The sequence below is a fragment of the Nuphar pumila genome, chromosome 6, assembly GCF_984573655.1.
Source record: "Nuphar pumila chromosome 6, dmNupPumi1.hap1.1, whole genome shotgun sequence".
Lineage (NCBI taxonomy): Eukaryota > Viridiplantae > Streptophyta > Magnoliopsida > Nymphaeales > Nymphaeaceae > Nuphar > Nuphar pumila.
The window spans coordinates 13,405,697-13,419,195 of record NC_143254.1 but is presented as its reverse complement, the minus strand read 5'-3'; the positions used below and the strand labels follow the sequence as shown (position 1 = coordinate 13,419,195).

Sequence of the window (13,499 nt, the reverse complement as noted above, 5' to 3'; positions counted from 1 at the left end):
TCCTCAAACAAGGTTGTTATCACTGAAATGGGTGCTCCTAGTCCTCATTGAGTCTTCCTTCTTTCTGCTTCCTTTTTCTGTATAAATGGCAGCTTCAGTGGGTGCATCTTTCTCTTGGTCTTCCTCTTCTAACTCCCCAAGTTATTACCTCCACAATTTCAGGGTATGTTTTCTTTTCCTTTCTCCTCTTTGGGCTGTGAGCAGTTCTGTTTGAGTTTTTGTTATGTTTCATTACCATTTGCTGTTCCAGTGAATTTTTGGTTGAAAATCTCTTGTTGGTTTATGCTAGAAAGGATGAAAAGTTTTTCTTTTCTTTTTATGTTCTTCATGGTATTGAGATTATGCTTTGCGGTGTCTTTCAGTTTCGGCAAACTATTGTGTGTTGATTTTGGTTGGCGGGGAATTCATTTAGTCATGTTTTAGTACTAAATAGTTTTTTTTAATCTTCTTATACCTGCACAGTTTTTCTATGCTTTGAATTGTATTCATATTCCATGATATTCATTAAATTTGCTTTTCCTAAAATGTTCTTTAAGTGGCGAGTTTTCCTAATCAGTTAGGTATTTAGGGAAAATATTGTCATTGTTATTGATTATGGATTTATGTTGGTTTCTGCCATTTTCTACTTTTCAAAATAGTTGGTCGCCAAGGACCAGTTTTGCTTCTCCCATTGTCATCATAAGAAAGAAGTCGATGCAGTTATGGGGTTTTACTATGCAAAGAGCCTGTTACATGTCATTTTGTTCGATGTAACTTGTATTCTAAACCTCGCGGCTTCGATGGTGATTTATTGAATGCATAGCCTCCGAAGTTTGTCATGTGAAACGGAACTCTGTAGGAACTAAGACGTCATAATTTCGAATGCAGATAATGTTTGTCATCTCTTTTTCTATGTATCATGGGTACTCAAATGCTCAAGGTACACATGTGGTTGCTGGTGTGCTGCCACACACAGGCATGCAGTATAATATACAGGATACAGTACATGTTATCTACAAACCTTTTATAGAACATGTTATCTACAAATCTTTTATAGAAATGTGCCCATACTATACCATGTACCAGCACTCATACCTATTGGACATAGCTGTGTTTGTTTCCTACGTCCTTTTGATCTGAATTTTCCATTTTCCTTAGATGCTTGCAAGTGTAAGTTGGCTGATACATAACACATTATCTAATACCAGCCATTGAGCTGCATGAACTATGAATTGGTTTTATTTAACTTGGTATTATTAGTTTTGTTAGGTTCTGATACTTTGGATATGTTTGGTTTCGTATATGTTCATTTTTCGGTTTGTTACATCTATTCTTGTCCTCCTCTCAATGCATCTGGTTTGTTAGGTAGACTTAAGCTTGAAAAACATGTTTTTGCTTGTCTGTTCTAGTGTTTTATCTGGTTTTATTGGCCTTGGCATTGTTTTCACCATCCATGTGCATAATATCTTCTGCTTGCAGTTGGCAAGTATAACTTGCCTTGTCTGTGTTGAAAAGTCTCTCCGAAGAAACATAAATCTCTCTATGCTTAAACTTTGGTTTTAAAGTAGAGTTTGTTGTTTTGGTATTTTCTGTGAAGTTTAAACTTCAGGTTTGTTTGGTGGTCTCTTTCGAAGTTGTTGTGTCTTTGGAGAGAGGTAGTGTTCTTTCTTTTTACTCGTTAGTTTGTGCTTGCTCTTATTGCTCCATGTGATGGAGCCAGATAGCTGCATTTCACTTTGTGGTGCTTTTACATATAGATAGTTTGCTCATATTGATTCAAACATCTTCGTTTATGTCGGCCAACTTTACTTCTCAACATTGGTAGGTCTGCCATTTTTTGAGTTTTTGCATGCAAGAGGGTAAATCTCTATATGAAGCATTGGGACTGGGAGAATTATCACTATTACTGTTATCTTGTAATCTATGCCTTCCTTCCACATCCTTAATCTTGGACATGTATTCTTATTTCCACCATTTCCTATAAAACAAAGAGCCTTCACATTTTAGTCTATGTATATCCTTTCTTCAGATTGACTGAATCTCTCTACCTTTTCCTTTGACATACTTGGTTTTGAATAGATATCTTATTTTCTGCTGCATTGTGATTTGATTAATTTGTGTATGGCATCATGCTTCTGATCAGAGTATTATGATTTTGCCTTTTTTTTTGAAATCTAACCTTCCCTATGTACAAATTTGAAGACCTTAAAATTCATATCTTGGTTACTGTTCATGATTTTACTTTTTCTTCGAACTCCCATGGGGCTGATTTCCAAACTTGAACTTTCTGTTCTCTTTTGTTATACAAAAAAATACACATTTTCCACTGAATGATGCGATTTGTTTCGATATTTTCAACAATATTTTCTGACAAAATTCTCATGCAATCATGAAAAAATTTAATTTCTTGCATAGAATGCATAATATCTTCTGCTTGCAGTTGGCAAGTATAACTTGCCTTGTCTGTGTTGAAAAGTCTCTTCGAAGAAACATAAATCTCTCTATGCTTAAACTTTGGTTTTAAAGTAGAGTTTGTTGTTTTGGTATTTTCTGTGAAGTTTAAACTTCAGGTTTGTTTGGTGGTCTCTTTCGAAGTTGTTGTGTCTTTGGAGAGAGGTAGTGTTCTTTCTTTTTACTCGTTAGTTTGTGCTTGCTCTTATTGCTCCATGTGATGGAGCCAGATAGCTGCATTTCACTTTGTGGTGCTTTTACATATAGATAGTTTGCTCATATTGATTCAAACATCTTCGTTTATGTCGGCCAACCTTACTTCTCAACATTGGTAGGTCTGCCATTTCTTGAGTTTTTGCATGCAAGAGGGTAAATCTCTATATGAAGCATTGGGACTGGGAGAATTATCACTATTACTGTTATCTTGTAATCTATGCCTTCCTTCCACATCCTTAATCTTGGACATGTATTCTTATTTCCACCATTTCCTATAAAACAAAGAGCCTTCACATTTTAGTCTATGTATATCCTTTCTTCAGATTGACTGAATCTCTCTACCTTTTCCTTTGACATACTTGGTTTTGAATAGATATCTTATTTTCTGCTGCATTGCGATTTGATTAATTTGTGTATGGCATCATGCTTCTGATCAGAGTATTATGATTTTGCCTTTTTTTTTTGAAATCTAACCTTCCCTATGTACAAATTTGAAGACCTTAAAATTCATATCTTGGTTACTGTTCATGATTTTACTTTTTCTTCGAACTCCCATGGGGCTGATTTCCAAACTTGAACTTTCTGTTCTCTTTTGTTATACAAAAAAATACACATTTTCTACTGAAGGATGCGATTTGTTTCGATATTTTCAACAATATTTTCTGACAAAATTCTCATGCAATCATGAAAAAATTTAATTTCTTGCATAGAATGAATTTTCTAGTGACTTGGAAGCTCTACTTTACTTTGATTCTGTTAGACATCAAAATCATGTCACACATTACCAGAATTTGAATTCCTCTTAAACTTTTCAAGAAAAAATAAATTTAAGTGTATGACAAATTCAATTTATTTCCTAGAATATACTTTTTGGATACCTGTTTTTCACTTCTAGAATTCCCTTTTTCTATTTTGTAATGAGTGAGTTTTTAAGATTCTTCCTAAAACTATTATTATTGAGAATACCCTGAAAATGATGCTTGTGAGCATGCTTCTGAACTTTTTTGTTCCCTTTAACATGAATCTCCAGCTTTCTAAATTTTGACGGAAATCTGACTTTAAGATTGGGAACTAAGTTTATTTATCAGAACATTATCTCCCATATCCATTTGCAGAGTACAAACATTTATTTTCTTTTATTTTTTGTAAGTATGTTTGAACTCCGCCTGTGTAGTTATACACTGCCGGTCCCAAGCCCGGATAAAGGAGGAGGGTTGCGGTAGGCCTGTGACAGCCAGCATAAAAACTTTGTCATATCCTATGAAAATGAACCAATATGAGAATTTCGTTGGGGCGTTCCCTACTGAGCGACACGCTGTACTCTCTAGGCCCGGAGGCAGTGATAAATGTGCAAGGGTTGCTAGGTCGTCGCCCAGAAGCGACGCGTCACACCGACGCCCGGGTGTGGTGTCAAATAGGCAAGGGTTCCCTCACTTTGTTGGACGGGTGGGGGTAAAGAAGTTAGTCCAAGACCATAAAATTAGGTTAGCCACTTGGAACATAGGGTCTTTAACTGGTAAGTTGGTAGAGTTAGTAGATGTTATGTGTAGGAGAAAGATTGATATTTTATGTCTTCAAGAGACCAAATGGGTAGGTGAGAAAGCTAAAGTGATAGAACCTTGGGGATATAAGATTTGGTATACAGGAATAAATAGGAATAGGAATGGAGTAGGGATTGTTATGAGTCGTCAGTTTATAGATAATGTAGTTGAGGTCCGTAGGAAGGCGGTGCACCACTAGGTAAGGATACATCATGGTGGAACGAGGATGTCAAATTAGCTATTAAGGTTAAAAGAGAGTGTTATAGAAATCTAAGTAAGAGTCGTGATAATGAGAATTTGGAGAAGTATATGATAGCAAAGAAGGAAGCTAAAAAAGTTGTTCGAAACGCGAGGGCTAAGGTATATAAGGAGGTTTATGACAAGTTGGATACCAAAGAAGGCGAGAAGGATATTTATAGGCTTGCAAAGATGAGAGATAGGAAATCGAAGGATTTGGGTATGGTTAGATGTATCAAAGATGAAACGCAAAGGGTTTTAGTCAAAGATGAGGAGATTAAGGAGAGATGGAAAGATTATTTTGATAAGCTATTTAATGATAGTCATGCTCAAGATCTTGGAGACTTCTCCATTCCTTTTCATGAGATAAATCGTGACTTCATGCGCAAGATTCAAAAGAAAGAAATTGCAGAGGCTTTGAAGAAAATGAAATCAAGAAGGGCAGTTGGCCCAGATGGTATACCTATCGAGGCTTGGAAATGCTTGGGAGAGAAAGGTTTAGAATGGTTGACAAATCTTTTTAACTTGATTTGGCGAACAAATAAGATGCCTAATGAGTGGAGGAAGAGTACTTTGGTGCCTTTATATAAGAATAAGGGTGATATACAAGATTGCACAAACTATCGTGGTATAAAACTCATGAGTCATACTATGAAACTTTGGGAGAGGGTGATTGAGTCTAGGTTGAGGAAGGTTGTCATGATATCGGAGAATCAATTTGGTTTTATGCCTGGAAGATCAACTATGGAAGCTATACATCTTCTTAGACAACTTATTGAAAGATATAGAGAGAGGAACAAAGATTTGCATATGGTTTTTATTGATTTAGAGAAGGCATACGATAGAGTACCTAGGGACGTTCTCTGGTGGACAATGATGAAGAAAGGTGTTTCTCTCAAGTACATTAGTATAATTAAAGATATGTATGAAGGAGTAGTAACCAATGTCCGCACTTGTGGAGGGGTGACAACCAATTTTCCGATAACGGTTGGGTTACATCAAGGATCTGCTTTAAGCCCTTTCCTATTTGCGATAGTGATGGATGAGCTTACGAGATCAATTCAAGAAAATGTACCGTGGTGTATGTTGTTTGCTGATGATATTGTTTTGATTGATGAGTCTAGAGCTGGGGTTAATGCTAAGTTAGAATTATGGAGACAGACATTGGAAGCTAGAGGTTTTAAGTTGAGTAAGAGTAAGACTGAATATATGGAATGTCGGTTTAGTAAGCAACGAAGTAGTGATGGGAGTGTAGTGAAGCTTGGTGAACAAGATATACCGGTGAATGATTATTTCAAATATTTGGGATCCATCATTCAAAAGTATGGAGAAATTGATGGAGATGTAAATCATAGGATAAAGGTTGGGTGGATGAAATGGAAAAGTGCTACTGGAGTGCTGTGCGATCGTAGAATGCCATTGCGGTTGAAGGGAAAGTTTTATAGGACGACTGTTAGACCCGCTTTACTATATGGTACGGAATGTTGGGCTGCCAAGAGACATCATATTCAAAAAATGAGTGTAGCTGAGATGCGGATGCTTAGATGGATGTGTGGAAATACAATAAAAGATAAGATTCGGAACGAAGAGATACGTAAGAAGGTAGGTGTTGCACCCATTGAAAATAAGATGCGAGAGAATCGTTTACGGTGGTTTGGACATATTCGGCGAAGGCCTAATGATGCTCCAGTTAGAAGGTTGGAGAAATGGGAAAATATATTAGTTAAAAGAGGTCGGGGTAGGCCTAGGAAGACTTGGATGGAGATGATAGGAAAGGATATGAATGCTTTGAACCTCACCGAGGACATGGCGTTGGATAGAAATGATTGGAGGAAAAGGATTCATGTGGAAGACCCAAAATGAATTTCTTTTTTGGTTCATATCGCTGACCCCAATTGTTTTGGGATGAAGGCGTAGTTGTTGTTGTTGTTGTTGTTGTTGTTGTTTTGTAAGTATGTTTGAATCTTAATTTTTTTGTCAAGACTGGTGTGCTTATTAAAATACATTTGATCTTCAGCTTTTACTTTTGAAGGGAACACTGTAGGAAATTTTAAGTCTTTTTCTTCTTTTTTCAAGAAAGAAAAGATGAGAAGGTTGCTGTTGCTACCTGATCTTATTATTTATCTTTTTTTATCCAACCTGCATTCAAATCACATTCATGACATATATATGTATATATATGCACACATGACGATAGATTATTAAAATCCTAATTTTGATAATAGTCATGCAACAGTTTTCTTGGACAACAAACTCTGGGTTGATAAAGTCAGTACATCGCTGGATTTATTTGGATTTTGGGTTTATTAGGTTTCAAGCTTAGATAGGTGGGAAACCCGCTTCCCGGAAACTCGCTTCGGAAGCGCGATACTCCTCGCTTCCGAAACTTGATGGGAATCTCGATTCTCCCACACTTCTCCTATGCTTTCCACACACTTCGTCTATTCTTCTTTTATGTTTTCTCACTCTACTTTTCATATTTTTTATGTGTTTCCTCTCACGCTTCTCACTCACTTTCATGTGCTTTCTCTAAATTTGGCAGTCATCATTTTTAGATTTTATTAAAAATTTAATTCTTACAATAAAAAATCATGAAATTTAAGAATGGACACTTTTATTTTAGTTTTTATTTGCGTTCCATTTCTATTCCCATCCAATTCTTATATTGCTTTTTTTAATTCCCCGCTTCCCGCTTCCTAAATATTTTAAAATGCATCGCTTCTCGCTTCCACTTCCCGTATTGTTTCCCGCTTTCGCTTCCTAGTCTGGCAACCTTGTGATAAATCATCTTTTTACAATTTCGTGATTGAACTATATAAGCATGTTATCTCTTGTGAGAATGCTGTACCTTTTTTATTTCTCAAATGTATGGATTTTGCTAAAGATTTCAATCTCTGCTTGTTTATTGTTGTTATCCCTGATTATTAGACATCCTAAGATTGAGTAGCCTTATTGGAACTACTGTGGTTTGTTCTGGGTTTCACTTATTTCAACTTCTTATCAACCTACCTCTTCTTTTTAAAATTTGTGCTATATTTCAGAGTTTTGCTTACAAAATTCTGCTAGGGTATGTGTATGTTTTTGTTTGACCAAGCTTCTTTAAAAATGATTGGGTCTTGCCTTTATTCCAACCATGAATTTCTTACAAGTCTTCCTTTATAAGCTGCAGTCAAGTTTGTGTTGGAAGTCCCTTGTGGGCCGGAGATTTGAGCACCAACAACTGCCTGACTGTAAATGTAATAATCAATGATGTACTTTATCTTATACTTCCATGTAATTATGGAGGTACTTTTTGTTAAATTATGTCATCTTTCTTATTTCACAGGTATGATAGTTTAATTCTGTAATTTCATTGCGAACAGGTAAGGCACATGTGTTCCTTTATAACAAATACAAGGGAAAGCAAAAGCTGTTGAAGAGGCAAATCCATCTTTTTTCTAATTCAGAAGATGTCCAATCATCCAGAGAACTCGATGTTCACCCACTCAACTGTAAAAATCAAAATCATGTTGCTGAAAAAATTGAAGGAGAAGGTAGATTGCATGGCCATGAGCGGAGACATCAAGGAAAGCCAGGTTTCATCTCATTTCATGGTTTTTCATATGAAAAACAAGACACAGCCCCGAGATCTGCCCCTGAAAAGGAAGGGTCAGACTTTTTTTGGTTTATCGGTCCAGCTATCCTTGTTGCATCACTGGTTTTCCCATCACTTTACTTGAGAAGAATAATTTCCACTATTTTTGAGGACTCCCTTTTGACAGGTAGTTATGAAATTCTAAGCTATTTTTATGGATCCTAGCAAGTACAATTTGCTGTTAAGTCTATTTTTTGAGTCATTTTGTGAACAACTTGAAGAGTGAACACAAATATGAAATTGGCAGCTATAAATCTTTGAATTTCAGCTTGGACTTCATTGCATCATGTTATTCTGCTGCAGGCCACACAAAGTTGGTTGCTGTTATTGTTCTAATAACAGAAGTCATTGTTTTGCTGTTTTCATTTCATTTTTCAATTTATCATTTATTCATGAAATGTTTGAGAATTTATGGACTTTCCAACTCAGGATTAAGATTGTCTGTACATATCTATTCTCATTATTGGTGTGGTAGTGGAATGATAATGATGGATAACCAAGCAGTGAAGTTATTACATTTGGTAAGCTCTAAGCTTGATCATAATAACAAATTTCCTTGTAGTTGGTAATGTTTGAACCTGCTAGCAACCTTGGCATGTACAATCTAGAATAGCCTTGCCAAAGTGAAGACAGCTGCATCTTGCACAGAGTCAGGAACCTCCTCCATGTGGATGATGAATGCATACTTATCCCTTTGCATGTGCCTCTGGAATCTAGACATGGAAACTTTTAGGAATATAGGCAGCAACATTTGTGTCCAGGTCCGAACCTGCCTCTGATTGGACCCACCACCAGAAAAAACATATCCAGGTCCTATAAGCACCTGGTCCATATCCGGTAAAATAATTTTTTTTGTCTTTTATATTGAAAAATTGAACAAAATATATGTCTAAAGAGATTTCATTCAAATAACCTCACAGAGGAGACTTCCCTCAGATGAAATTCATTGGATAGTTATTGTGTGTGTGTTTGTGTGTGTGTGTGTGAAATAACCTCACAGAGGAGAATTCCCTCAGATGAAATTCATTGGATAGTTATTGTATGTGTGTTGGTCTTAATCTTGACTTGGCTACCAAATAACATATCACTAGGCTAATGATACTCGTTATTTGCAGATTTTCTTATCTTGTTCTTTACAGAAGCTCTATTCTATGCTGGAGTTGCAATCTTTATTCTACTAACAGAGTATTTGCAAAGGCCTAGTCCATCATCAAGAGCTACAAGCAGCAGTCACCTTACAAGCAGAAATGGGCTTCACATTTCTTCTGTTGTGACACTTGTACTGAGCTTGACAATACCTTTAATAACAATGGGATTTGTTTGGCCTTGGACTGGACCAGCTGCTTCAGCTACTCTTGCTCCATATCTAGTTGGCCTTGTTGTTCAGTTTGCATTTGAACGATTTGCAAAATACAGAAAATCACCTGCTCTTCTTGTTGTGCCAGTAATATTTCAGGTAAAAACAACTTTAATTATAATCAAAATGCTTTGCAGGATTTTTTGTCATTTAGTTTATCTCTTGCTAAAGACGAATGCATAATCTTTTAAAAAACATTTCAGAGATCTCGAGTTGCTTGTTTATTCTTTTCCCCAGTGAGAGAGCATTAGGAACTTGCACTTCACCTTCATTGCTTTAACTTTAGCAGTACAGTTTTCCATATTGAGCTAATAAGGTTTCAATAAGGGCATAGCAGACTTGTTTGAGCAAAACTCTTAATGGGACAAAACATGATCAATAAAGCTGCAGGAAGTCATGCTGCAAGCATAGTGAAGCCTTGCAATCATGTAGCTAATGTCAATAGGTAGTTCTGATATGTGGATTTGATGACAAGGGTCCAACCAAAATGAGAGTCATAAACATATTGGTGGGATTTGTTGGAGGGGCCTTAATGACACAGGAACCCCATGTTACCTAGATATGGATATGGGTGTTGGTGTTGGACAAAGGTATGGAGCATGCATGCGTGTGTTTTGTGTGCACGTGCATGCATGCATACAAAAGGACATGTTTGAACTTCAACTATAAAATGAAAGGTAAAGCATATTTGAATAGTTTAAAGTAAAAACATGTTTGAACAGTGAACTAAAAGAAGGATGTCAGATAAGTAATGCAAAATAGTGATAATCAATTTAAAATCAGTACTTTGTTCCATTGTTCTTTATTCTGATCATTTAAGCATGAAGATATGGCTGCCAACTAGAGACATCAAGATGCTTATAATTTTAGGCAAATTTAGCCATGAGCAGAGGACTGGAGTGTTTGAAAATGTTAGTGTTGCTGTTAGTGTTTGCCAGGTGGTAGACATGGATACAACTGACTGATAAGAGTGTCCAAGACATGGCAGATACTGAAATGAGTCAAGATATACTCTGCTGGCTTGGCTGTCAATGTTAGGCTTCTCATTCATCATATCCTAGATGTGGCATGTTGCAACTTGACCGTGCGCTCACTTATTTGAAATTTGTAGCAGATGTTCGAGTAGCCAGATGACTTGAATAGGACATTTCCTATGTTTCCATATCAGTTGAGGAATACAATGAAATGAGTCATTTACTTCTTTGCAAATTGTAATTTTCCTGTTGATTAGCCCATAGTTAACGAACACTCCTACATATCCGTGGAAGCTTGTTTCTCTTGAAGCTACTTTCCAAACAGAACTGCGAGCTTCCTAAGCCCACATCATTAAATCATGAAAACCATGCATGTTTCCAAGAGAGTTGTGATTATAATCTTCTGCCCTAGGAATCATTTCAATTAATGAGATGCAACTGGAGTGTTGTGCGATCGTAGAATGCCATTGCGGTTGAAGGAGAAGTTTTATAGGACGACAATTACACCCGCTTTACTATATGGTACGGAATGTTGGGCTGCCAAGAAACATCATATTAAAAAAATGAGTGTAACTGCGATGCGTATGCTTCGATGGATGTGTGGAAAAACACTAAAAGATAAGATTCGGAACGAGGAAATACGTAAGAAGGTAGGCGTTGCATCCATTGAAAATAAGATGAGTGAGAATCGTTTACGATGGTTTGGGCATATTCGGCGAAGGCCTAATGATGCTCCGGTTAGAAGGATGGAGAAATGGGAAAATATATTAGCTAAAAGAGGTCGGGGTAGGCCTAAGAAGACTTGGATGGAGATGATAAGAAAGGATATGAATGCTTTGAACCTCACCGAGGACATGACATTGGATAGAAATGATTGGAGGAGAAGAATTCATGTGGAAGACCCAAAATGATTTTCTTTTTGGTTCATATCGCCGACCCCAATTGTTTGGGATGAAGGCGTTGTTGTTGTTGTATGCTTCCAAAGTTAAGAATTGTTCTTTTTATGAAAATTGAACTCATTTTGGACTATTTTAATTGTGCTTTAATAATGAAAATGGAGTCATTTTCCATAAATTATTTGAAAAACAGAAACATATTTTCATTTTTATAAAACATAAAGTCCTGAAGTGTAATCTATTTTAAACAATAAATCCCAGAAAAAAATTGGACGTTTTATTCTTTGTTACAAGAATCATATGCACTCATATGGTTTAATTAATATATTTTATGTAATTATTGTTTTGTTACTTGTTAATATGCCGTTAGTCCCAATTATGTTTGTATCAATTTAAGGTGTATAACTAAGCTACCTTTTTATTTTTTATCTGCTATATTAAAACTATAATTAACTATAAATTCATAGTTGCAAGACAAGAAAAAACTTTATGGGTTCCATGAGCAGTATATTATTGAAGACATGTTTTCTGCAAATTAAGAAGTTAGGCGGCAATCTTGAATTCTAATGGTAATGTTATATAATATGATAATTCTGATTCTTTTTGTTTCCAAAATATAAAACTTCCTAATCCGTTTTATAGGCTATGCTATTCTCCTTGTTTCCTAAGATTTTATAAAACTGCTACTTTTTGCTTCTGGCACTTATGTCCTTGATTCCATTTTCCCTCTTCAGCAACCTTGTACTAACTTGCTAGAAAATCTATGCTAGTACTACCTATTTTTCTTCAAAACGGCAAATAATGGTTGAATGGTTGAATGTCAAATAAAGATGCTAAATATTTGTATTTGGTACTACCTGCGGTATGATCATTGCTTCACGTCCAGGCCATGTACATACATGAACATTTGTAGCTTTTGATTGGTGAAAAAGATTGATAGATCTGTTCCTGTTGGAAATGACAAAATTGTCCCTATCACTGAAGAATTTGGAAAAAGTGTGTTTGTGTGAGTGGGAGGGTATTTATGCCTTACTGAACTTTTTTTATTGTTAATTAGCAAAGAGCAAAATGATGGTTTTGAACATTTTGCAGGTTTACAGGCTTCATCAACTGAACAGGGCAGCACAGCTAGTGACAGCACTGTCTTATTCAGTTAGAGGGGCAGAGGCAACACCACAGACTCTGGCCATAAATAGCTCACTGGGAACCCTTTTGAACGTTCTTCAGTTTCTTGGAGTCATCTGCGTTTGGTCTCTGGCTACTTTTCTAATGAGAGTGTTTCCTTCCTGGACTCCTCCATCCAACTCATAATGAGAGTGCTTCCTTATTGGACTTGCTGCATCCAACATAAGAACTTCTAATTTTTTTTTCATTGTTGTGCCTCTTTCTCAATATGGGTTATTTTGAAAAGAAAACTTCAACCTGCCTGACTATCTTTCATGAATGAACAAGCAAGCTGTCCATATTCTTAGTTAAAATTTTTGGCATCAATGACTTGTACATGTATGGAAGTCATAATTTCAAATTTCTGCTGCTTCAGTTTTGATCATATCATGTAAAGGAGAATGGCCATCTCACGAAACACTTGAATTTTGTATCTTGTCAGGGGTTGAAATGATTGATTCTGCCCAAGTTGAAACAAAAATGATCTCATGTTCAATGAAGAATAGAGTCCTTTTAGAGGCCGAGTAGGTTGCTAATTTGATCTTCTGAAACACCTTTTTTCCGAGGTAAACTCTACCATTTTACATGCATTCTGCGTTCCATTGGCTAGAACATTTTGCTGGTCAATCTTCATATCGAATTTTCACTTGTTGGATAAAGTTTCTTTTACAGGCTTGACAATTCAGCATTCTAATTCCGAGTCTCAAGTCACATTTTTTGTTAGCTCCAAAATGAATGCTCAAGTGGCCATCATATCCTTGTGACACCAAAAGCTCTTTGATGCACATCTAACCAGTTTAGCCACTTTGAAGATTTACATGTTTCTTGTGATTTTTCAATAAATCATATTTATGTCATCAAAACAAAAGGTGGTTGTGTTTCCATTTTGTTCCTTCTGAAAATCTTAAACTGTTGTTCTTCTGTGACCTTAAGTTTGGCTCCGGTCCGATCTTGAGTTATGTTTGTACTAGTTGCATGTTTTTATGCGACGAGGAGTTGAAAGGCTATATCCAGTAGAAGGATAGACAATTCTTTTATTTTTCATAGGTG

At 36.2% G+C, this 13,499-nt stretch overlaps 1 protein-coding gene across 1 annotated transcript; it reads left to right on the top strand.

Annotated features, from left to right (window-relative positions):
• Positions 1-12,776, top strand: LOC149834020 (uncharacterized). The gene is made up of 5 exons (XM_090009929.1): positions 1-163; positions 7,594-7,660; positions 7,787-8,185; positions 9,174-9,514; positions 12,378-12,776. Exons 1-5 carry the CDS (start codon positions 86-88, stop codon positions 12,594-12,596), a joined length of 1,104 nt encoding a protein of 367 aa, XP_089866055.1. The 5' UTR covers positions 1-85; the 3' UTR covers positions 12,597-12,776.
• Positions 12,777-13,499: the final 723 nt, after the last annotated feature.

Excerpts from the sequence above, each read along its gene's own strand:
- LOC149834020 (XM_090009929.1), top strand. The coding sequence starts at position 86 with ATGGCAGCTTCAGTGGGTGCATCTTTCTCTTGGTCTTCCTCTTCTAAC. Across the intron at positions 7,661-7,786 it reads ACAACTGCCTGACTGTAAAT|GTAAGGCACATGTGTTCCTT; the intron begins GTAATAATCAAT and ends CATTGCGAACAG. Across the intron at positions 9,515-12,377 it reads TTGTGCCAGTAATATTTCAG|GTTTACAGGCTTCATCAACT; the intron begins GTAAAAACAACT and ends AACATTTTGCAG.